A 21,217-nucleotide genomic window follows, 5' to 3' on the forward strand; every position below is an offset into this window, starting at 1 on the left:
TTTGAGCTAACAGCAGCTCTACCTTGAGCTAACAGCGGCTCTACTTTGAGCTAACAGCAGCTCTACTTTGAACTAACAGCAGCTCTACTTTGAGCTAATCGCAGCTCTACTTTGAGCTAACAGCAGCTCTACTTTGAGCTAACCGCAGCTCTACTTTGAGCTAACACCTGCTCTGCTCTGAGCTAACAGCAGCTCTGCTATGAGCTAACAGCAGCTCTGCTATGAGCTAACAGCAGCTCTGCTCTGAGCTAACAGCAGCTCTGCTCTGAGCTCAGTAACAGCAGCTCTACTTTGAGCTTCAAACCAGTTGTTTCGAAACCAGCACTCCTCAATCCAAAGATGCCTCTTTGTTGACTTGTTTGTGTGAGGGATGGGGCTTAATACACTATTCGCTGAAGAAGCAATTCGCCGAAGTATGCCTGGCTCAGTGTCGACGCAGTTTCGACCAGTTACTAGCCAGAGAAATCCGACCTCATCACTAAAGTGGCGCCGCGCTCAAGTGCGCAGAGTTGTGTGTTTGGTGCTGGGACTGTGTAGCCTTTGGTGCTATCAATCCATGAGGTCGGATTTCTTTGACCAGGACAGTAGAAAACCACCATTATGTGCTGCGGATCCGCTTCTCCCTCCCTGGCCCTGTTGCACGTTGACCATGGTTGACAGTGCTGTGTTGACTCAAACGAATGATGCAAAACACTTGACTCTTGACTCTTGAGCTGACCCTGAGCCTGAGGCCATATTTGTCGCCGGGGTCAAAAGTACAGGCGGCGCGGCGCGCACATGTTCTTCACTACTCGTCGTAGACCCATCTACACGTAGATCTACACTACAGCTACGCAGTACTGAACTGATTGATCCACATGATCTGACAAACAAGCAGCAGACGATTATTTTGATGACTGCATGATCCATGATCCGGCCGGTTAACCTGGTCCTGTATGCGGCTCTGCTTGCGTGGTGAGTTCGATCAATCGAATTGTTTTTCTTTCGACTTCTTATTCCACGATCCAACATTACAACCGGTGTTATCTTCTTTTTGAGATTGCTGTTGGAAAGAGCTGTAACAGGGAAGCAATTAATTGCTCTAGAATCGCTATAGCAAGTAGTGGGGAAGGTGTGGCATTTGAGAATTGTACAACTACTTTCTTCGTTGTACAAAAAGAGTTATCGAAGAAATCTATCAGTTGGCTGACAGTCTAGAGCCGATCTCCTGGGGACGCGCGGATTACGGAGTTGCTGAAACAGGAGTCCTCAGGGATTCGAGCTTCATTTCATGCGAAATGTCGGCGCAGGAGGCTCTATCATGGTAAGCGTACTTTCCGTCCCGCTCGCGTGGACGCCAAGGATCAACGCATAACTTTGTCTTGCGTTGTCACTGTTTGTCCGCGTACCTTACTGGTTTATGCTAACAGTTGTTCAAATCATAGAATCATGTGCTACCTTCATGTGCATGTACTAAGGGACACCGTGTTTGACTGCCAATGGAAGAAGGAAACATGTACGGGCGTCTGCCGACTCCGCTGTTCCTTGTCATTTGTGTACAATACCGAGTGCTAATCATGACAGTGTACATGTATGGTAAAGTGGCGTGACCACGTTCTAGAGTGCTCCGAGGCAAACAAGCGGAGCACTGCATATAGTCGAATGCCGATCTCACTGGAATCGTATTCCTTCCATCACAGAATAGAGATCGAAGTAATTCTGCACAGTTCCCAGATTTCTGTCAGGTCAAGTAGCTAATTACTTTTTAGGAGCCCTCCCAATTACCAACGCCTTTTTCGGAACGAAAATTTGAAATTCCTCCTCATACCGGTACCTCTACTCCCCCCCCCCCCCCCCCCCGCCACACACACACATGAACAAACACATGGTAAGAATTGTGACAATCTCTTAGCAGACTACATGTACGTCGATTTTTTTAAAGAGAATAATTATCACTTCATGTGTCACACTGAGCACGTTGTAACTCAAGTAAGGCCAGCTGCATACTACTGATAGCTCCTCATCTCCCGAACATTGTTTCCCCGCACATCCGTTCCCCCGCACCCCATACATAATGGCTTTCAGCGTTCCCGTATGGTGCCTTATGTTCCGTTGGCCTGGATAGCTGCTATTTAGCCTGGCTAGCTCAGTCAGTAGTGCATGAGACTATGGTTCATGGGTTGGAGCCACAAGTTGGGCACCAATTTTGAGTCCTCTGACTCCCATTGCTCAACTTTCACAGCAACCCAAGAACGATGTAGGTTGGGGGCGACGATTTTGATAGATAGAGAGGGAGAGAGTGTGCGTGTGTGTATCTGTCTGTCTGTCTGTCTGTCTGTCTGTCTGTCTATCTGTCTGTCTGTCTGTCTGTCTGTCTGCCTGTCTGCCTGTCTGTCTGTCTGTCTGCGTGTCAGAGAGAGAGAGAGAGAGAGAGAGAGAGAGAGAGAGAGAGAGAGAGAGAGAGAGAGAGAGAGAGAGAGAGAGAGAGAGAGAGAGAGAGAGAGAGAGAGAGAGAGAGAGCTTGGTAAAAGACCTGGTTAGCTATGGCATATACACGTATGAGTGTCTAAGCAGCTACCCAGGCCAACGGAACATAAGGTGCCATGCGGGAGCGTGGGAAGCTAACACATGCAAGCTCAGCACATTTATTATCAAGAACCAGTATGTTTTACTTGAAGTATGTTTATTGGATAAGGATGACATGTGCTATAGCGAACCTGTCGAGGAATGCATGGAAAGGACGCCAAAAGTGTTGACTCTGGACAATTTGTTTTCTGGAGTACATAGTGTGATGCCGGCCCAGTAAATTGTCTCGAAATGAGGCACAGTGATTTGTCATTTTAGTCTTATGGGGTGCCCTAGCCAATCTAGGGTATGGACCGCTGCGGGCAAGGTTGCAAGAGCAGCAATGGTGTATTTGGGTAAACTAGGTTTTCGAGAAGAAAAGCAATAGAGGTTTTATGATTACATCACCAGCTGAGGTGCTTTGGCAAAGTGGTGGCATAACGCTGCATAGCACTAGCGACTCACCCTCCATACTTAACGCCCGTAAGAGAATCCGCTGACTCACCCCGTCTACTGAGCGCACATTAGCTGTTCCGCTAACCCACCCCCTGAAGTCATTCTATATTCCCATGGCGAGCCGGTCCATGTAGCTCGCAAGTCCAACCTATCGTAGCAGTGCGAGTGTGGTTCATATCCACCAAGGAATCTCATCACGTAGGAAGCTGAAAGCAGGAAACAAGTTCTCAGTGCTTGTCCCCGTGGCATAGTGATATGCTGTATTTCGCGTCTCTTAGCTGCACGGGTATCAGGTCAAGATCCATAGCTAACTAGCAGACGCGAGGTGCTGAGCAGGTCACGGAAAACTAGTGCATCGCCCTGTAGGAGCAGGACGGTGGTTAGTTGCGTTCTTGCCTTCTTTGACCACTACACGCATACCAGTACACTAGCAATCAGTGTTCACCATGTTGACCATGTCTGACAGGGTACTCTCCGGCCTTGTATTGCTCGTGCCCGCACTGCTGTTTTGTGTGTGTGTGTGTGCATGAAAAATGGAAAAAAATGGATTCACTGGCCAGAAAAGAACCTTCAATCAGCTGTGTTGTGTAGACCAGGCTAAACATTTTATTTTATTTCAGTGGTGGTCAATTCATCAGCCTTGTAAGCTGTTGAATGGTGTAATCCCAGCACAAGTTGCTATGTCTAACACACCTTGTTCGCTATCATCACTTCAGAGATGTGCATGTGCAAGTGGAAGTGTGTGCGTGCATGTGTGTGTGCGTGCGTGCGTGTGTGTGTGTGTGTGTGTGTGTGTGTGTGTGTGTGGTATGCGTGCATGCATGTGTGTGTGTGTGTGCGTGTGACCGCAATACAATTGTGTCACAGAGAGCGCCAGTGAAAGCGTGAAGCGAGGTACGAAAATTTGGTGCCGCAAAATGCATGTTGAATCTATCTGTACAGGATCGAACCAGTGCTTGCTTGTGTTGAGGTTGGTTTATGCTGCTCTGTTTTCTCCACATGCAGTCTATTCTATTTCCAGCCATAATCTTGACCTGGCTCATTAGCTGTGGGCTAGTCACGCTGGTCGTCTGTCAAGAAACAGCAGATGGTGAGTTGCAATAGTGCCCGTTCAGAATGAGATTTATCTAATGTCTATTTTTCAAAAGTATTTGTTACTATGTCCGAAGTGGATACGATTCCCGGTTCTCATATTTAGTGTGTAGCCCGTAATAAGAGCTGTTTCACTAGCCAGTGACAAGAGACCATTAGCAAGGTGCTGTGCGTGTCTAAAATGCTACAATTTGGTTTCCATTTCTGACTGTTTGTCTGTTGGGCTGCATGTCCGTCTTCTGCCTGTGTGTGTCTCCATTCCTTTTGATCTGTACGCGTTTCTCTACCTGGATCGATACATTCCGCTGCCACTTTCCTCTTCCCCCATGCAGGCGGCGAGGATGAAAGTGGATCTAGAGCAGACTTGCCTGGCACAACCGTGCAACAGCCAAACAACACAGTACTGCATGCTGCTCTCGGCAGCTCTGTTCAGCTCATCTGCTATGTCACACTCAATGGCAGCATTGTGTGGAGGACGCCACGGAGTGTCAGTTCTGGCAGGAGTTTTCTCATCTCCACCAAGGTTAGTGCAGTGGAGATGACTTACTCCCTTGCCGAATAATCATCTTGATGCCAGGGCAGCGCAATGCTGTGCATGTGTGTGAGCGTGGTTGCGTGTGTATGCCCGTGTGTGCATGCGTATGTGCGTGCATATGTGTGTGTGTGTGTGTGTGTGTGTACGTGTGTGTGTGTGTCTATGTGTGTGTGTGTGTGTGTGTGTGTGTGTGTGTGTGTGTGTGTGTGTGTGTGTGTGTGTGTGCGTGTGTGTGTGTGCGTACGTGTGTGCGTGCGTGAGTACGTGTGTACTACTAGTAGTACCCTCCTTGTTTAAATGGGTGCCGAGTTGGCAAGGAACAGCCCACCCCAGAATTTCATACTGGCCCTCGACGGGTTAAAGTATTCCGAAAAAACCGTGGCTGTCCATGGACTCGTCATTGCAATGAAACTTTCTAAGCGTACGCCCACTTGATGAATGTGCCTGCCATACCGTATGGGTAGGTTTTGTCGTAGCTTCTACGGGAAGTGCATGCGAACAATTGTTTTTACAGGGATATTTCTAGGTCTTGTCAACTCATCTACCCTTACCTTATGATCAGGTTGTGGATTTCGAGGAGATATTTTTTCAGAAAAAGCCAATAAGCCACCTGGTCAGAGAAACGAGAGTCCTCAAAAAGGCGAAGAGTGACACTTCCACTTTATATAGTAGTGGTCGCAAACCTCCTTGCAGGAGGTTTTCTCCTGGAGAATTTAGGAGGGCACTCCTATTCTTCTTTGGCTTGAACCTAGAGAAGATACTTTCTCTAGATGAACATGAATGGATGTGGGAAGTGAATGTATATGCTTTCTCAATGTCCTAGTAAATTGGTCACGTACCATGTCCAGAAGAGGTTGATGAGACTTCGGCGATACTTGGGGAATTGCATGTTGCTTCCTATGTGGGAGCTCGTGCTTTTCCTGCCATCTTGAATTCTCACTTGACTGACTCATGACTGTCATCCAGAGCACACGAGCAGTCCATCGAACCCATAGCCAGCAATCGTATGTCATCACGTACATTCAAAATCAACATAATTTTGCGAATCGACCTTTTTTTCAGGATCACTTTTCAACGAGGACGAAGCAAAGTCGGCCGAACGAAGCCTAGAGGAAGAAAATCACCCTCTCCACTTCACCATCACGATACTGACATAGATACGAGATGAAACAACTAAAAAATCCACAAGAAAACTGTACGGCCATCATCGCGCTGACTTTGGTCTGACTTTGGTCTGAGAATTTCTATCACGATCAAAAATGTACGAGGAGCACTCAAAAATAAGCCACAGACGTACCTTTATCGCTCTCTACTCCTTTTTCAAGGCACAAAAGTCGACTCTCCACTTTCAAACCAGGAACTAGACATACCAGTGGTCCTTTTCAGCTGCTCCACGAGCGCAGGAAATGTTCACCAAGGGGCGCAGAGCAGCATCCATTTCAGAAAAAGAGCTAAAATACGAGTAAGACTGCATGCCTGAGTACATGAGTACATGTATGAGTACATGCAGAAAATAGTCAATTTCAGCGTTTCTGCTCCAAACAGCAACTAGCTTCGACTAGAAACAAAGATTACACCAAAGGATCAAACAACAACCATTTTCTGCAGTTTTTTTGCAGATGGCTTCCTTGTGCTTGGCCCAGCACGCCAAAAATCACACCTCGGAGGAGCACAAAAATTACAACTCTCAGATGTCCTCGATTGCTGGCCATGCTTCCACTCGGCAAACCTGCAGGAAAGCATCACTCCCTGCTCAATACACAGTGTTTCGGGGAATTCACCTCTCATGAGTTAAGCTTGAGTAGTAGTACAGTGGTCCCTCTATAATCCGGCACCGTTTGTGCCACGGAAATCTGCTGGATTAGGGAGGGTGCTGGATTAACGAATATGATTTACTGCTGCAATGTGCATGAAAAGGACATTTTGGCTACTGAAAATTGTGCTGGTTTATCCAGGGTGCTGGTTTATAAAGTGCTGGATTAGAGAGGGACGACTGTACTAGGTCTAGCTTATCAAAATGTGCGCTTCAATCCACTGACCCGTGGCTTTTCTGTATACCGGCCGCCGTGCCGTAGAATTGAGTCGGTGGGTCCTGTATTTACTTCATTTCCAGAATCTCACACGAAATGGTTAAACACTTTCGGGAATGGTAAAACTTGTTTGCACTCCTTTCTTGTAAAAGGCGAAAAACAAGATCAGAAAAGGAAAATCCTGGTGCAGTGACCAAGAAGAAATCCTCGCCCAATCAACAAGCCTAATGGAGAATACCAGATAGTAGTTCCGCTTGCAAGCCTGGGTTTATTTTCATGGTGGTGCACATGAGACAGCAAGCCCTCAGTATACGACTACACTGAGCTGGGAGTTACACTGCCGTGAACATTGAAAATTCCGGCAAGGATCTAGCCTGTCATTAGTTCAATCCCAAAGTGAGGCAGCTGGACAAGCAATCGTTTACCATGAAGTATGAGGCTAAATTGATCAAAATCCAAAAATCAAAATGACAATGTATAGCACACAATGAACACCCAACCGGGTCTGTACACACCTATGGCCCTAGCACAGAACTTCGTACATCTGTACAACGTGCATAAGGACCATTGCCAAGTCTTTGTACCGGCAGTGCAATCGACTCGTCCACCAAGCTTCCTTCAATGAGAAGCACTTATTTTGGATGTTGGTCTGATTATGTCTTTTACTATTAGAATGGCAGTACGCACAAGACATCTACGGCAAACATCCGTCACGTATCATCATGGCATGCTGGACTATACACTTGCGCACTCGGCAATGGTGTGGTCTTGAGGAACTTCACTCTCTTCATTACGCCAGGTAACGTTCATGAGGCATGATGTCGTTTGTGGTGGAAGCGGTGCGTGCCTCGGCGTGCATGCTTGCATACATACAGCTATGTGTGTGTGTGTGTTGTTGTTGTTGTTGTTGTTGTTGTTGTTGTTGTTGTTGTTGTTGTTGTTGTTGTTGTTGTTGTTGTTGTTGTTTTCTTTATTTGAATTCGCTAAAACCAAACGGACAGAACTGTCCAGTGACAAGGAAGCGAATGATGAGAGTCATAATCCTATGCACCAACACATCTCGGGGCAAAATGAGACAGACTAGAAGGAGGGTTTGCACAACACTAGTACATAGAGGAGAGTACGAGAACAAAGGCGCAGCAGAAGTCTAAGCAAGAAACTTTGAAGAAAGCGATCAACGCCAGGGATGTTGTGTGCACCAAAAACAGAGAGAGGACGAGAGAGAGAGAGAGAGAGAGAGAGAGAGAGAGAGAGAGAGAGAGAGAGAGAGAGAGAGAGAGAGAGAGAGAGAGAGAGAGAGAGAGAGAGAGAGAGAGAGATAGTGAGAGAGAGAGAAATAGAGAGAGAGGGTTACACTAAATCTTATAATGTCTAAGAAATGAGGGCTGAGACTTCTACAACAGGGTTTTACACCTGAAAACACGCACACAAAGTAACAAGCAGGTTGTCAGAGAAACAGGGAGATAGACAGGCAGGCAGGCTAACAAACAGGCATAATTATAATGAAAATATGGCGATAGTGATCCGTCTGACCTGGAAGGTTCATACTGTTTGGAACAGCAGCAGTGCGAAATTGGGCCGGGTGCGGTATGGCCCGTAGCTCGCTGGTGGCAACACATTCCAGAGCCTAGCTCCTTGGAACGCGCGAAACAACCCTTTCCCATCTCAGTACGGGTTGGTGGTGGTCTTGGACCCATAGATGACAGGAGCCGAGTAGGAGCGCCACTGGTTGGTAGCAACAGCACTTGCAGTGTAGGGCTAGCACGGGAGTAGCGGCAGCGCCAAACCAGGAAGATGAGCTTCTGGATGAAGATCTCCCGGACACGGTAGGCACCGAGTTATACAAGCAGGTTTCTGGCAGAAATACGCGGCGAGCATCCATACACAGCTCGAGCCGCACGATTCTGCAGAACTTGGAGACGGTCCAGGTGCTTACCCGCCAACAATGCTGAGAAGGCATTGGAGCCATATGAGAAATCGGGCATGATGCATGATGCGGCTTTGCATGCTGAGACAGCGGCGCATCCACCACAGAACACTAAATTTCTTGTATAAAAGCGTGTCTGTGCACCTTTGCAGGGAGAGAGAAATGTGTAGTTGTACTAGCGATTGACACGTCATGTTCTCCTACTTGTTGCAATGTATTCTGCTTCTCCCCGGTGGTTTTTCACGGTAGTTTTTTTAGCAGTTTCTTCTGCTAAGTCTATACCCTTGACCCATTTTCACTTCCCCTTCATCCCATGCACCCTTCCAGGAACCCCCCACCCCCAGATAAGTATCCACTCACGTTTGGAGAACCCTTCGAATATAGTGTGAATGAATGAAAGTGATTGAACGAGTTTTCTATAGCAAAAGTATGCACTATGGTTCAAGCTCTGGGCTCAGTGTCTGCATTCTTACGGCAATAACTGTTATTTACGGCCGAAAATGGGCTCTTATACATTACTTCTTTTGTAGAACTCTGCAGCCGATTTACTTGGCAATCAAGCAAACGACAATATCCATGAGCAAGATAGCCGTGATAAAGGGCTGATGCGCTTAGATTGTACTTGTAGAAATCACTGTGTTCACCTTGTTGATGTCGGTAGTGCAGCCTAGGTGGTGCGAGCGTAGGCTTGAATGTGTAAGCTGAAAGATACGAGTGATAATTGACAGAAGCAGGGTGAAACTGTTACAAACCCCTGCCGATCCAGGAATGCACCTGACCTCCTTCTTATTGTACTTATGATTTATTTTGAATGTGCTTGAAATTGTTCTGTGCTGCAGACGCTAGGACTGGATTTGGCTCACTGCTTTTGTACGGAACACTGGGCTGTGTGGTAGTGTCTCTGTTGGGCGCATCTTTGCTTGCTAGAATCCACCAACTCCGACACAAGAAACCGAAACCTCAACTGCGCTCCTCCTATTCTCCAGGGCGAGCAATGCTGTCGGATAACGTAGTCATACCGGGTATGCCTGATGCTACACTTCCTCATCTGGGCGAACAGCACATGTCGCCACCACCTGCAGCCCCTCCGCGTCCTGCTTCATCCCTAGAAGCCCGCAACCAGTCGCTATACTCCAGTAACTACCAGGCACTGCGTGGTGTCAAGCACCTGCTGCACAACAATGCTGATGGCCTGCAGGCAGCCGATACTGCTCTCATCAACTCGCCAAAGAGCTGGCGCTCCACTGACACTGGTCCGGCAACTGGCAGGTCAAAGCAGCGCATAGACAACATGAGGAGCACCATGTCGTATTTCAAATCTGCCGACATTGATGATGGATTGGGCTACCATGATCTGAGCGCAAGTTTTGGCGGTGAGGATTATCTTCCACCGGCGGACACAGGATTCGGTTCTAGCAGCTATAGATCGACACGGCAGAGCAGACATCTTAGTCAACAAGGATCTGCACGTCACTCAGAGAGTACTTGGTGCGGTAGCATCCATGAACAGGGGAGGCCCAGTCGCGTAGGTGGGAGCTGTCGATCTAACCATTGGTCGGGCGCCTCGGCAAAGGAAATGGTCGCTGGCACTGCTGATTTTGATTCGCGCTCATCGAGTACTAAATCACACGGAAACCCAAGGCGTATGCACGCGAGTGACGTTCCAGTCGGTTGGGAACATGATGAAATGGATGACTTGTGTGACATTGCAATGCCTAAGTCGAATTCCTTTGCATCGCACCCAAGCCCTGTCGGTCCCCTTGTTGCCCGGCATGCCGGTGGCAGGAGTGGCACTCGAGGCACTGTCACAACGCATGGCTCATTGAGACATTCTCATGGTTCACGGATAACACAAGAACATTGCAGTCCCAGACCTTTTGAACAAGCAGGTTATCCATCTTCTTCTGCAGTCATGTCAAGGACGACTAGTTTGCAGGACACTAAACCTCTCCATGTTGGTACAAGGACTGCTAGAATGTCTACTCCACAGCACTATTCGCAGGTTTCCCTTAGGAACAGTAGAATGAACACGTCGCTCAATCCTACTCCCTCTGACCTACTCCATGAACATACTCCACCCCTTCCTTGGAGGCCGGACTCTGCAGCCGGCTTGTATCGCTCTGCTACGTTACACGATGAACCCACACCAGCTGCTAGTCCCACACCACTCAGGAACGGTCATCAAGACTTTGCTATGTCACCGAGAGCGCCACGAATGTACCAACAGTGATATTGCAGCGTGGATTTGCTTTTCACTCTCTGCCAAAATGTTAATCGTTACCTCATTCCAGATCCCTTCACACAGCGACCTGAGCGTCTCTTCTTTCGAACAATTCCCAGCGGCAGAGCAGGTGCTGGTCGCTTTTCCTCAGTCACTGAGAATCCACAGTCAAACCTCTTGACAGGAATGCAATTCTCTACCTCTAACAATGCACGTTTTCCCCTCAAGCACAGCTAACATCGTAATAATATTATAATACACACCCTGCGTGTCTTTCCTAACTCTACTCATTCCTTATGTTACATTGTCATTGTTTTGTGAACTTTTGTCACTACTGCCTTGGATTTTTTTTCAATTTGGCGCAAGCGTCTATGCTTTCCTTTTAATAGTTTCTTCTAGTCTATAACGCCAAAGGTGTGGAGATGACTGGCTCTGCATCAAGTCGGCAGTCCAGCTTGCCAGCAAACCTGACGGTACACATACCCTTGCGGCGGAATTTTCTCCCTGTCACCTTTCTTGTATTTGCAGATAATTGCTGCCATTTGGGTGGGCAGGCTGTGCCTTCTCCACGCAACTGATTTGAAAGCTACTCATGCGCGCAGCCCTGTTCCTTTCTCTATCTTTGTACAGTTAATGCTTGCACATACATACATACACACACGCATACATACATACATACTCACACACACGTATGCACGCACGCTCACGCTCCGCCTCCTTGCACGCACTCTCTCTCTCTCTCTCTCTCCTGGTGCGATTTACTATTGTTGTACATATGGAGTATAGGATTACCTAACATAGCAAAGGACTTCCTGGACTGATATTTCACCCACTGCTTTATATTTCTTCTTTGGGTACTACATTATAGTCTGAAGTAATTAGTTGTTGAGACGATTATTTATAACTATTCCATACATAATACACACATGATCGCATGGTCTATGCAGTTATTGTGCCTTATTAAACTGCAGAATTATCTCGTTGCCAGTGTCAGCAAAATAGGGTGTACTGCTCAATGAAATCCGGTCCCATCACTCAAGTAATTCGTTTGCGCCTTGCATCATAATCATTCCGCAGCCCAGTGTTCCCAGATCTATGGCTGCGCGACGCCCGGCGCGTACTTGAGTGAAGCGACTGGATTTTATTGAGCAGCATTGCAGTTTTCAAGTACATGACTTGTATAACAAACTGTGCAGTCAACATCATTCTGATGTAAAGTGTTAGTTAGGGTGCGTTCGAATTGTCTTCATCGACTGTTCTAACAAATTCTTTTAAAAAGAGATAATGTCCCAATAGAACGGTTTCTATCATTCTGGAGTTTTTCAATGGAATTGTCATGGCAATAATGACGTCCGCTCCGGTTGGTCATCCGATGGACTATCTCCGCGGGAATCCAAACTCTTCGGAACTAATCCGCCTCTCCCGGCATCGGATGAGTTTGTGCCGTGGAAGTTTGGAGAAGTTTCGATTAAACCGTCGTTTTCTGAAGAGGCCAATAAGCCACCTGTTCAGAAACCTCGTCGAAAGGTGAAAGAGTGACAATTCGAACGCACCCTTAGTTAGCACGGAGGGCTCTCACGAGGCCATGCATGATTTTCAGCACCGATGTAGCCTCTCAGTAGGCAAGCGACAGAGCTATGCTGGCACACCGCATGCATGATTTTCAGCACCGATGTAGCCTCTCAGTAGGCAGGCGACAGGGCTATGCTGGCACAGCGCACCCACAGTCCGACACACGACTTTCGGCCCTACCGTATCTTTCAAATCAGGGTTTGTGTTAGCCTGTATACTCCTGAGGTTGTATGTTGTGAGGAATGATATTCATCAATACGCCGGTTATCAACTTCAACGAGCTCAGAATTTCACACCCAAAGTCCTTTCATTAGCTACATACGGATATAAAAATTAATGTTGCGACTTCGGCGGTAATAATTAGTGAAGAAGGTATCTGCTCCGAACGTCGGAGCTCGCGCTTCCTGCCGACTGACTTCACACTTGATTGACTCACGACTGCGCCATGGTCCATGGAGCACACAAGAAGCCCTTCGAACCTTCCACTCGGAAAACCTGCAAGAAAGCACCACTCCTTGCTCACAGTGGCTAGGTGAATTCACCCCTCATCAGTTGAGCTTGCCGATAATTATGATGTAGTGTTATGCTCTGTCCACTGCCGGACTGGCTTTGCAAACAGCCACCGTGCGTGTAGTGCCGGGGTTCGTGTTGTAAACTTTTTGTGCCTGTTTCTCTGCAAGTGAAGTTTAGAAATTGTTCCATGGCGCCGTTGCGACGGTGTTTTTCTGCGAGCGTGACAGAAAGTGTTTAGTTGTTTCGCTTGTTGGAACCTGAAGCCCGTTGTCACAGGCGTCATCGTTGCCTGACATTATGGATGTGTTCTGGTCTGGAGCAGCTGCTTGTCACGCTACCAGCCGTGGTGTTCAGGTTGGTAAGTGAAACGTCAAAATATCATTGTCAAAATTGAACTCAGACTAGTAGGCAATAACAAAAATAATGTAAAAACATTATTGATTCAGGGTTCCAGCCAAAGGGTGGTATTGGTAAGGGGGCGCAGCGTCCGCCTGCTCTGTTAGACAACATAATTGAACTCGTAAAAAAGAGAAGAAACATATGAGAACAAGTTATGCAGCAACTATCCACGACTGCAACAAGATGATTGGACAGGAGACTGCACTCTTGAACATTATCCTTTCATGTTGTCATATGTTGCACGTTGATACTATTAGTGTATTGTAGTTACGAATTGTGTACAGAACTGTCACATGCTGCAAGGGCAGTATTGTCAAGACATGCTAGGTCGCTTGCAATACTGGTGCGGTGCGTATTACTGCTATGCATTTCGCGAGTGTAATAATTATTTTGTTAGTCCGTTAGAATTACATCACGAGTGCATGTCTGTTACGTCTACGTCGAGACGCATTTTACGACACAGTAATTGCTATGCGTGTTCGTACCACGCCATGTTCACGAGCGGAATATCTTGTGAATTGTTCTAATGTATTATATAAGTAGAATTGTTGACACACTAATTGGTTGCAATGTACATGTACTTACTAGTACTTGATCCGTTGCATTATCGCCATCCGCGGCAACTCCGCTACGATCTACTTGGCGAAACTTACTCTCGCTGACAGGGTGTGCTGTCACCCTGTCGCTGGGTGCAAGCACCCCTTGACAGACACTGTTTTCACCTCCGTAACCAACAATTCTTTATTCTTTAATTATTTTGTTAGTCCGTTAGAATTACATCACGAGTGCATGTCTGTTACGTCTACGTCGAGACGCATTTTACGACACAGTAATTGCTATGCGTGTTCGTACCACGCCATGTTCACGAGCGGAATATCTTGTGAATTGTTCTAATGTATTATATAAGTAGAATTGTTGACACACTAATTGGTTGCAATGTACATGTACTTACTAGTACTTGATCCGTTGCATTATCGCCATCCGCGGCAACTCCGCTACGATCTACTTGGCGAAACTTACTCTCGCTGACAGGGTGTGCTGTCACCCTGTCGCTGGGTGCAAGCACCCCTTGACAGACACTGTTTTCACCTCCGTAACCAACAATTCTTTATTCTTTCACTCCAGCACATTGCAAGTCATTATTAGTTTCTGCTTGTCCTGCATTTCAAATTATTGCTTTTCTTTTCGTTGCATGCACTCGTACTCGTCCGCGCTGCACGCGGACTTTGGCAGTCGCCATATTTAGTATCTCTATGGCTACGATGATCATGCATTTTCTGTACGCTGCATTTTTCTCTCTATGCCACGTCGTTGTGTGCATGCATGCAGCGCAAGCCAAATGCACGCACGCTGCATGTTTTGCCCAGGACAGCGATTTGGCGATCGTTGTTCGGTGTGTTCTTTGGTGTTCTTGTTGGAAACGAGTGGTAATGTCGATTAAAGGAGTTTCTGGGTTTTTGTGGTCTGCCTGACGATGGTTAGTTGCGGGACCAAGTCGCACCGCAACAATGATAAACAGTCAGAAAGTGCAATAATAGTGTTATTAACTTATTTCTAGCTCTGCATCCGAGTAGTTTCATTGAACTCGGATAGGCAACAACAACATGTAAAAACATTTTTGTTTCAGGGTTCTAGCCGAATGGGGGTAAGGGGGCGCAGCGTGCCCCTAATGGGGGTAAGGGGGCGCAGCGTTCTAGCCGAATGAGGGTAAGGGGGCGCAGCGTGCCCCTAATGGGGGTAAGGGGGCGCAGCGTTCTACCCGAATGGGGGTAAGGGGGCGCAGCGTGCCCCTAATGGGGGTAAGGGGGCGCAGCGTGCCCCTAATGGGGGTAAGGGGGCGCAGCGTTCTAGCCGAATGGGGGTAAGGGGGCGCAGCGTGCCCCTACTCTCTTTGGACGACTCCTTGGGGAAATGTTTGCCCCCCCCCTCCTACTCATTTCCGATTTTTGTGTCTTTTCAGGTAATAATATATTACGAAAATGCTTGCAGGCACCGATCACAAAGACATGATTGTCGGGAATGAAGTTGGGGGAGAATCCCCCCGTACGTTGCATTTTGTATGGCAAGGCAATTTTGGAATATGGAAAAATGGGTTACCGGTAACTGTTTCCCCTCCCCCCTCCCCCCCCCCCTCTCTACTATTTTTACCTGGCAAGAAGTCTGTTCATAAGTTACTGTGATTCTATTGTACAAAAGGTCAGAAACACAGGCTGAAAATACATCAACTGAGAGTTTCTTGGCTCGGGAGAATGTTAGTTTGCTTGCTACGGTTTGAAGTGATAAAGGCACTCTGAACTGAAATTCGAAAGCAGACTGACTCAAGGCAAAGTTAAAATTTCCATCTAACTGTTTCTGGCTAGTACCAGTTCTATCGCACTTAACAATCATCCTTATTGGCGTCACGCCATCGTGGAATAAAAGAATAATAAAAGGGAAGTGCTTCGATTTTCCCAGGTGGGTCAAGATGCCAAATCGCAAATTGCATTACATGTATATACATTGCCATAACGACCAGCGCAGTGATGGCCGGCGATCCTCTTAGCTCCAACAGGGAGAGAAGGTCGATCAGTGCAGAATTTGGTCATTTTCAGTTGTCTTATTGTATTCACGGTGTCAAAGGATAGGTGCTGTGTTCAATGCTCTTAGTGCCGTGAACTTTTTATCGGCTCTTCTCCTGCATTTCCCGAGTAGTCCTGTTCCAAAGATGCACATTTTGTCGCAACTCGTGCTTTTCGCAACCATGCCAAAACAAGTCAAAGTTGCTGAAATTGCATCCATATTTTTCAGAAAAAAGCTGAAAGGCTGCTACTATCGCAAGTCAAAATGAGCGAATTCTTCGGCATACATTATGCCAAAACAACCAAAAAAAGGTGCGAGAATAGACAAAATGTAAACTAGAAGAAAATGCATGGGAACGAGTTATGAAGCAACTAGCCATGTCTGTAACAAGGTAATAAACATTCAGAAAGTGCGGTAACAGGGCACAACACTGACAAGCTACTGAGATATTCAACGACCTGAGACCTAGCTCTAACACATCTCCAGTGCGCAAACCAACGGCCTTCCAACTATGACTTGGAAGGCTCAAGGTTATGGTAAGACCGAAGAGGGGACAAGCTAAGTCCCATGGCAACAAAGAATGTCGATTGTTACAGGGCCATAACGGGACCAGTTACCGGCAATAACATGACAATGCGGTCTAACTTCAATTCGAAGCAGCGAAGCAACACACCACCGAACTTGGGTGGTTCAGCAATATCAGAAATACAGGAAAGGCGAACCTTTGCCGAAACCAATTGTACAAAGCCTTCTCCTCTTCGGTCTCCACCAGCCATCGTCTCACCTGGCTTCAGAAGATGTTACGAGATTCCTTTGAGAACAGTACCTATCGTGGTAACCTCTGCTTGTAGAAATCTGGTGTACCTCATGGAACCTGATAACAATGAAAAGAGAGATCAGTAGCCATGGCTCAACCAATGAAAAAGAGAAATCAGTAACCATGGCTCATCCAATGAAAAATAGAGAGATCAGTAACCATGGCTCAACCAATGAAAAAGAGAGATCAGTAACCATGGCTCAACCAATGAAAAAGAGAGATCAGTAACCATGGCTCAACCAATGAAAAAGAGAGATCAGTAACCATGGCTCAACCAATGAAAAAGAGAGATCAGTAACCATGGCTCAACCAATGAAAAAGAGAGATCAGTAACCAAGGCTCAACCAATGAAAAAGAGAGATCAGTAACCATGGCTCAACCAATGAAAAAGAGAGATCAGTAACCATGGCTCAACCAATGAAAAAGAGAGATCAGTAACCATGGCTCAACCAATGAAAAAGAGAGATCAGTAACCATGGCTCGACCAATGAAAAAGAGAGATCAGTAACCATGGCTCAACCAATGAAAAAGAGAGATCAGTAGCCATGGCTCAACCAATGAAAAAGAGAGATCAGTAACCATGGCTCAACCAATGAAAAAGAGAGATCAGTAACCATGGCTCAACCAATGAAAAAGAGAGATTAGTAGCCATGGCTCAACCAATTAAAAAGAGAGATCAGTAACCATGGCTCAACCAATGAAAAAGAGAGATCAGTAGCCATGGCTTAACCAATGAAAAAGAGAGATCAGTAGCCATGGCTTAACCAATGAAAAAGAGAGATCAGTAACCATGGCTCAACCAATGAAAAAGAGAGATCAGTAACCATGGCTCAACCAATGAAAAAGAGAGATCAGTAACCATGGCTCAACCAATGAAAAAGAGAGATCAGTAACCATGGCTCAACCAATGAAAAAGAGAGATCAGTAACCAAGGCTCAACCAATGAAAAAGAGAGATCAGTAACCATGGCTCAACCAATGAAAAGAGAGATCAGTAACCATGGCTCAACCAATGAAAAGAGAGATCAGTAACCATGGCTCAACCAATGAAAATAGAGATCAGTAACCCATGACCCACTCTTGGATGTATGTAACTATGTTTTAACCGTCTAGATGCAGACAAACACTCAGCACACTCAAGATATACGTAGCTCGGAGTGGTAAAATTATGACCCACAGATTTTTGGCCATAATTCAGGCCTTTGAAAGGCAATGTGATTCCTATCACAAAACACAGTCACACAATCAATATTGCCCATTCATGTCCATTGTCACACTGCACTTGCTGAATTTCCTATCATTTCTCACCTCACCTATAGTTTATTATCTGTGCAAATTGTTCCTAGGTTTGTGCTATTTTTCTTACTATGCTTGTATCCTCGCTGTTCCACTCCAAGTGTATAAATCCATATTGTAGTTTCATCATTCTCTTTAGTCACGAATTCCATTGATAATTGTGACAAGAAAACGTTCTGGAATACATTATTCGTCCCCATGGTTGTGATATGAGTGCGCATTTAGTTATATTCATTGCATTATTAAGATTATTGTCTCCACGTCGCCTTTTAACAATCAATATTGTAGTACTTTGAAAGGCAACTTCTTGTCTCTCTGACTGAACCCAGGTACAGAGCTTCAGATTGTGAAAGTGTCCGAGTGTGCGTGTGTGTGTGTGTCACCGCCCAACGGCTAGAGAACGGGACAAGTTCCCGCATATGTGTATCTGCTCTCGCCGGTTCCGACTAGTCTCGCATCTGGAGTGCCATCGGGTGGCCTGCTCTTTCTCTCTCTCTGCTGCCCCTCCGGGGCCCACGTGACCCTAGTGGTAGTGGCTCTACATGACAGGACATGCGTGTGCGTGTGTGGGTGCATGTGTGTGTATGTATGTGTGTGTGTGTGTGTGTGCGTGTGTGTGTGTGCGTTTCTCTTGAGAGAGGAGGAAGCAGTTTTTGGAGCTCCGAACTCTTCTTTCTTCGTAGTGAGTTTAGGGCCACGGGCTGGCTCCTGGCTTCTGCCAGGGCCAGCCCTGGTGAGTAGAAAACACTTAGTGACGCGGTGTTAGACAAGGCAGTCTTCATCTTGCTGCCGCGGAGGAGGAAAATTCAGCGTTGACGACATGGCCACTTCGGATGTGACCACTCGCGCTGACCCTCTTTCGCCTGGGTGTAGAGGTCTTGCAAACCCTCGCCCAGAGTCTTTTCACTCGCGTGCACCAGCGGCTCGAAAGGTTGTTCTGTCTCTGGGAACGTGGAACGTCAGGACTCTTGTCGACACTGACGAAATTTGAATACGGCGTCCAAAGCAAAAAAATCAAGGAAAGTTTGTTCGAATATTCGCGAGGAGAGAAAAATTGACCTTGTGTGTCGTCAGCTCAAAAAGTATGGAATGGACATCGTTGGCCTCCAGGAGACGCTTTGGTTTGGCTCTCATCAATATACTGTCGGAGATTGCTTAGTTTTGACAAGTGGTCGCCCAACACCGACTGGGGATGAGCCTGCTCGTCGTGGTGAAGGGGTTGCTGTCGTTTTGCGAGGCAGATGCAGGGAGGCATTTGAACGCGGAGGCTCTCGCTGGACGGCGGTCAGCTCCAGACTCCTGTCATTGCAGGTAAAATTCGTATGTGGTCGGAATCAGTCTGTGTCTTGCCTGCACTTCGCTGTGGCGTATGCCCCCACGTTTGTCAGGCCCCGTGAGGAGAAAACTCAATTCTACGCAGATGTCCAGTCCTTCATTGACAGTATTCCCAGGAACGATCAATTCGTCCTTCTTGGTGACTTCAACGCCCGTGTTGGCAGTGCTGGTGCGGATGGTGACTGGTCAAGTGTCAGAGGCCCTCATGGTTTTGGTCGAATGAACTCAGCTGGAGAGGATTTGCTCAATTTCTTGTCCAGAAATGGTGCCCTCATATGTAACACGTGGTTTCGGAAGAATGATGTTCATAAGCATACCTGGTTTCATCCTCGATACAAACAGCCTCACTGCATTGACTACTGCATCATTCCTCAGAGCCGACGCTCCCAGTGTATTGATTGCCAAGTCATCCGGTCTGCGGAATGTGATACCGATCATAAATTCTTGGCTATGAAATTGCGCCTGGCAGAGAATCCCTGTTTCCATCGTACCCGTGCTGTCATCAGAAAACCCATTGCTGTGTCCAAGCTGTTGTGCAAGCCTGGCGGAGATGACGAACCGGACACTCGTAAGGTCTTTCGCGACATGCTGGATGCAGATTTGGAGGGAGCCTGGTCGCATGAGCCATCCTTGGATGACTGGTGGACTACCATCAAGACAACAACTATCAAGGTTGCAGAGGATTGCTTGGGCAGAGAGAGCCGTAGACAGCCGGAGTGGTTTCGGGATAGTCAGGCAGAGCTTGAACCTTTCCTACTGGAGAGGGATCGGCTGTTTGCTGTTTGGGTGTCTACACGCAAAGTCAGTGATTGCAATGCCTATAAGTGTGCCCGCAGCTCCGCGCGGAGGGAAGTCAGACGCGTCAAGCAGGAATGGCTACTCAGCAAGGCCCAGGATTGCAAACGTTTCAGCCTCACGTCCAAGGGTGGCTGGGAGTGCATCAGACACATCCAGGCTGCGTTTCAGGGACTAAAACCGAAGGTCACAACAGCGATCAAGAATTCAATGGGACAGGTTTGTGACACCCCCGAGGCCACGAACATGCGGTGGCGGGAGCACTTTGGGAGAGTTCTCAATATCGTCAGCGACTTTGACGTGGAAACCCTTGACTCTATTGACCAGCGTCCGGTCTTGGGTGGAGCTTGCGGATGTTCCCGACCGTGTGGAGATTCGTAAGGCCATGCAAGCACTGAAGAACGGCAAAGCTTGTGGTAGCTCTGAAGTCTTTGCCGAGATGCTGAAGTATGGTGGTCCTGTTCTACTGGGTAAGCTGCAGGCATTGCTGGAGGAGGTATGGCGAGCTGGTCGAGTACCGCAGGATTGGGTGGATGCCATCCTGGTCCCTATCCCCAAGAAGGGTGATCTGAGTCTGACTGATAACTGGCGCGGGATTGCCCTTCTCGACGTGGTTGGCAAGCTTGCTGCACGGCTTATAGCGGACCGTCTGCAGCGTGTTGGGGAACAGTATCTGCCTGATTCTCAGTGCGGTTTTCGCAGAGGCAGGGGCTGCTCGGATATGGTATTCTCTGTTCGGCAAGTCGCGGAGAAGTTGCATGAGCATTCTTCCAAGGGATTTGCAGTATTCATTGACCTCCGAAAGGCCTATGACTCGGTGCCGCGGGCCGCCTTGTGGAGGGTGCTTGCAAAGCTTGGCGTACCAGAGGTGCTGGTTTCCGTAATTCGATCGTTCCATGTCGACATGTCAGCATCTATACGCATTGGTGGCGAGCTGTTGGAGCCGATTGCGGTGGGGAACGGACTGCGTCAAGGATGCACCATGGCCCCGATTCTTTTCAATTTGTACATGCTTGCTGTTGTCGAGAAATGGCATGAAGCAATAGCTGGTGACGACGAGATTGGACTATCAATTTGTCAGTTTCGTCAGGACAGACTGTTCAACACGCGTCTCCGAGCATACACCA

At 47.3% G+C, this 21,217-nt stretch overlaps 2 protein-coding genes across 2 annotated transcripts; both read left to right on the forward strand.

The window, feature by feature from the left end:
• Positions 1–1,003: 1,003 nt before the first annotated feature.
• LOC135819245 (uncharacterized) lies at positions 1,004–11,787 on the forward strand. The gene is made up of 5 exons (XM_065332415.1): positions 1,004–1,303; positions 4,006–4,090; positions 4,425–4,615; positions 7,330–7,456; positions 9,424–11,787. Exons 1-5 carry the CDS (start codon positions 1,271–1,273, stop codon positions 10,812–10,814), a joined length of 1,827 nt encoding a protein of 608 aa, XP_065188487.1. The 5' UTR covers positions 1,004–1,270; the 3' UTR covers positions 10,815–11,787.
• Positions 11,788–19,049: 7,262 nt separating this feature from the next.
• On the forward strand, positions 19,050–20,471 carry LOC135819981 (uncharacterized). Its single transcript, XM_065333281.1, has one exon. The coding sequence runs from the start codon at positions 19,050–19,052 to the stop codon at positions 20,469–20,471; it is 1,422 nt and encodes a 473-aa protein (XP_065189353.1).
• Positions 20,472–21,217: the final 746 nt, after the last annotated feature.

Source organism: Sycon ciliatum, chromosome 6 (genome assembly GCF_964019385.1).
Source record: "Sycon ciliatum chromosome 6, ocSycCili1.1, whole genome shotgun sequence".
In the NCBI taxonomy this organism is placed as follows: Eukaryota; Metazoa; Porifera; class Calcarea; order Leucosolenida; family Sycettidae; genus Sycon; species Sycon ciliatum.

What these genes read in the sequence shown, in the direction of transcription:
- LOC135819245 (XM_065332415.1), top strand. Translation starts at nt 1,271, where the DNA reads ATGCGAAATGTCGGCGCAGGAGGCTCTATCATG. An exon ending in GCGCAGGAGGCTCTATCATG is followed by an intron (nt 1,304 to 4,005) that starts GTAAGCGTACTT and finishes CTCCACATGCAG; the next exon opens with TCTATTCTATTTCCAGCCAT. An exon ending in CTGTCAAGAAACAGCAGATG is followed by an intron (nt 4,091 to 4,424) that starts GTGAGTTGCAAT and finishes TCCCCCATGCAG; the next exon opens with GCGGCGAGGATGAAAGTGGA.
- LOC135819981 (XM_065333281.1), top strand. Translation starts at nt 19,050, where the DNA reads ATGGACATCGTTGGCCTCCAGGAGACGCTTTGGTTTGGCTCTCATCAA.